Below are 3,735 nucleotides of genomic sequence, written 5' to 3' on the forward strand. Positions count from 1 at the left end.
AGAACAAAGAGAGTGAGAAAAATGTCAAATCCCAGGTATTAAAACCATGCTGCTACCTGGGCCATGTAACTTCACTTCAAGATGAAGCATTTACTCCTTTTCTCCAGCCATCACAAGAAATACATGTTGTTTATACATGTACATACAGCATAAGAAAGTTCATGGTGATTTTTGCTCTTTCCTTTTCCTGGCTTTTCCTTCATAGGGAAGCTCTAAAAAATGTATCTGCCATGTACTGCTCAGAGATGAATATAGCACAGCTGCATCCTAAAACTAGTTTCTAATGGCATCTCCCCTGATATTGCTATAAACAATGTACATCATTACTGCTAAGGTAGGGCTAGAATAAAAGCAAAGCTAAAAAAGGAGCTGCAGCCTCACCTTCCTGTACACAAGGCCTGTTACTGCAGTTCTCAGCCTCAGCCCCAGAACAAGGCACATGTACATGTAGCGTTGCTCAAACAGAGTCTGGAGACAGCCCAGCAGGAACATGCTGAAGGCATAGAAGTAGCCAAGCCAGCTCGGGGCTGCCTGATCTTCAATGAACTTCAGGAAAAGGCTGCAAGACAAGAGCAAAATGTTGCTGAATCCACACAGTAGTGACGAAATATCAGACACACAAAAATAAACTGGCAGAAATGCCGGTGATTTTTCTGTATTCTCTCTGCTTGAGGTTTATCAGTGAATAGCAGAAGAACTGTAACATATAATACCCTGATTTTTGAAATCTAGCCACTCGTGGTTTTGAAGCAGTCTCTGATCTCAGCATCCTCTCTGAGTAGACCTCATTTTCAGTGTTAAGGATGGCTCCTGATTTAATGAATTCGTCAGAAATATGCAAAGTGGTAGCTGTGATCTAAGGGAGTCATTGACATTTCCAGAACTTCTAATCTTAATGACTAAGAAAGGATTTTGCCCATGAAAATATAATGTAAATGCAGGTTGGTGTTGTACCAACAGAACCCACAAAACATTTGATCAACTAACAAAGCTATTTAAGATGTGTAGGATGCACAGCTGTGCTCTTTATTTGCCAGGGAACATGGAGCCTTAAGACTACAGGAAGTACCAAGTGATGTGATATATAGCACCATCAAATAACTCCTGTTCTAGTGAAGTTGTCAAATGGCTTGGTGCATCCTGTCCTTCCCACTGCTGGAGCACAGCAGTGCAGACAAGTGTGCACAGCTTCACACAGTGGCTTTGTGCTTTTTTCTCATGACTTGACAGTGGATTTAGCACAAATGACACCTGAGCTCCCTTCATCAGCAAGAGAAAATTTCAAAAGGTCATTGTTTGTATGTCTGTGGGTGCTGACATACACATCTGAGCTCATACCCACAGCCATCTCGTACATGTGACAGAAATACATCATAAATGTGCACATACCTCAGTACCTTCGGGGTTGAGAACAAGAAGATATCACAGATAACTAAGCAGACAGTGCTGAGAAGGAAGTAAGTTCCAAACATGCTCCAAAACATTCTCAGTAAGGGCCCTCTCTGACTGTGCTTTGATTGCAGTAAAGCCTCTCTCTCTTCAGCTTCTGCTATACTGGTTTCAGTTTTCTGTCCCTTTTTAAATGTAACAGACTCCATTTTCCTGAAGGAAGAAACAATGAGAAAAATACCTACAACTGGAGAAAGCTTGGGAACTTTGTATCTTCAAAAAATCACTAAATATCTCACATGGGGTCTCATACCATATCAGTATAAAAGCTCATCAAAAACTGACCCTGCCCACAGAAAGTTAGTTCTGTGTTTCCAGAAGTGGAAGGATCTTCTCCAGCAGGTTTTAACACTTAAAATCAGATTTTATACAAAGGGACTCACAGACCAGTACCTGTGAGTGTATTTGCTTAGATCATCTAGAAGAGCCCAGCTGAGCCCGTGATGTGCTCTCCAGATCCAATACTCACTGCTGGGTTCTGCTGTGACACTTCTTCCACTCTCTTTCTGCCCAGGCAACAATTTCTTCAGAGGAGTCCTGTTTCCTCACTGGCCACAAGTCATCCACCCCCAAGGCCTGCTGAGAGCCTTTCCAGAGGAGCCTGGAGGACACAGACTGCAGTCAGGGGAGCACAGCAGGATCTGTGCTGTGTGTGACACTCTGAGAACACAGGGGCATCAAGGCAGTGCACCACAGAGAGCACACAGCACAGATATCACAGCACCACTGAGGACTGTCCTGTCCCACAATAAACAAGAATGTCCAGGAACAGCAGCTCTGCTTTGCATCCCTAGGCTATCTTCTGTCAGCACAATGGGGATCTGCAAGTCATCCCTAATTTCTAGTCCATACTGAGAGTCTGGGGTAGTGGAGAAAGAAGTTCAGTTTAACTTTCTCTGGGCTCCATGAAAGGCAGATGAGACCAAGGTCTGGCAGGTGGAGAGGGCTGTGGTTGGTGTACAGTGATCTTTTGAGATTGATGAGATCTATTTCAAGATTGGGAGGGCACTGAAGGAGTAGTTGGGAGGCAGAAGAGCATTATCTAGAATCACAAATTTGCATTTTAAACTATTTGGAGAAAAATAAATGAAATTTTTATAATTTGATCTTGTGAGAAGACCTTACAAGAGAAATAATTTAAAGAAATAATTTAAATCCTCACTCTATAAGCTAATTCAGGGGCTGAGATATGTCCTGCTGGCTGCCATCTACATCCTCTCTGATCTTTGATGCTGCTGCTTTTTTCTGATATTGTAGAAAAACCACATCTTCTGTTTTCTTACCCAGAGAACCACCAGTATGTGATTTTGGAAAGAAAAGAGCTGCTGGCTTCTGGGCACTGATTCTGATGGGAGAGAAAACACGTGTGATATTTATATTTATATATAGAAAAGGGCATGTGTCAGATGAATATAGTTCCCTTCTGTGCTTTCCGAGGAAAAGCAGAGTTATCCCCCTCCCCATCCATTGAACCAGAGTAAGTGTATCGTGGAGGCTCAGTGGGATTGGGACATTTTGGAGAATTTGACTTTGCATAATGTCTCAGATGGAAGAACAAAGAATATAATTCTTCATACCCAAAGACATTTATTTTTTTAAGCATCGAGCTTTTCCACACTCATATCACCAAGTACTGCAGCACAGGACAGCAGTACTAGGGGAAGCAATATCCACTAGCCACTGGTTTCAGTGACAAGAAACACCAGTATGGATAGGCTTTTAGTTTTGAAAAACTTACATAAAGAGACAGAGCACTATTACCCTAAATTCTGCCAGTTACCTGTTAAAATTGCCAGCTTTTTTAGAGAATGATGCATCTTACATCACCCAGATACTCATGTGCCTGTGTATCCCCATATATTTAAAATCCTGTTTCAGCAATGAAGCAAAGCATTAGGAAAAGCTACCTTATACTTACAGGACTGTTGTCAGCTTTAGAGAAGAAAGGAGGGTGATCAACTAAGCAGAACAACACAAGTTCTCCTAGCACCAGGCCAGCATAAAGGTAAGTTGTAACATGGTGGAAATGGTCTTCCAGGAAGCCCTAAGGAACAGAATACTGGTGAAAATGAGGTAAGAACCTTCATGTTTAACCAGCAGAGAAAGAGCTTCTCCTGTTCTACCTCTGCAAATAAACATCCACCATAAAGTGTCATGAACCATTTTTCTCAGCACATATTTTAAAAGAGGAATTTGATTCTCCCCCTTGCAGTCAATGAGACAAAACCAGCCCTGTTGTTTAGAGACTCTGTAGTCTGCACATTAAAGGTATGTGATCTCACTTAC

The 3,735-nt window shown here is 42.0% G+C and overlaps 1 protein-coding gene across 6 annotated transcripts in view; it reads right to left on the reverse strand.

Moving 5' to 3' along the window:
* The window catches only part of ABCC6 (ATP binding cassette subfamily C member 6), a 28,851-nt gene that overhangs the window by 23,165 nt on the left and 1,951 nt on the right, over positions 1-3,735 (reverse strand). For all 6 annotated transcript variants that reach the window (XR_008433682.1, XM_053957170.1, XM_053957169.1 and 3 more), the window contains exons 5-9: positions 3,368-3,493; positions 2,733-2,794; positions 1,919-2,050; positions 1,390-1,602; positions 382-559 (exon numbers count right to left, since the gene is read on the reverse strand). Coding sequence is in view for 5 of the 6 variants with exons in the window: in XM_053957170.1 (XP_053813145.1) it covers positions 382-559; positions 1,390-1,602; positions 1,919-2,050; positions 2,733-2,794; positions 3,368-3,493 (711 nt within the window). In the remaining variant the exon portion in view is untranslated. The remainder of the gene's footprint in view (positions 1-381; positions 560-1,389; positions 1,603-1,918; positions 2,051-2,732; positions 2,795-3,367; positions 3,494-3,735) is intronic.

Source organism: Vidua chalybeata, chromosome 16 (assembly GCF_026979565.1).
Source record: "Vidua chalybeata isolate OUT-0048 chromosome 16, bVidCha1 merged haplotype, whole genome shotgun sequence".
Lineage (NCBI taxonomy): Eukaryota > Metazoa > Chordata > Aves > Passeriformes > Viduidae > Vidua > Vidua chalybeata.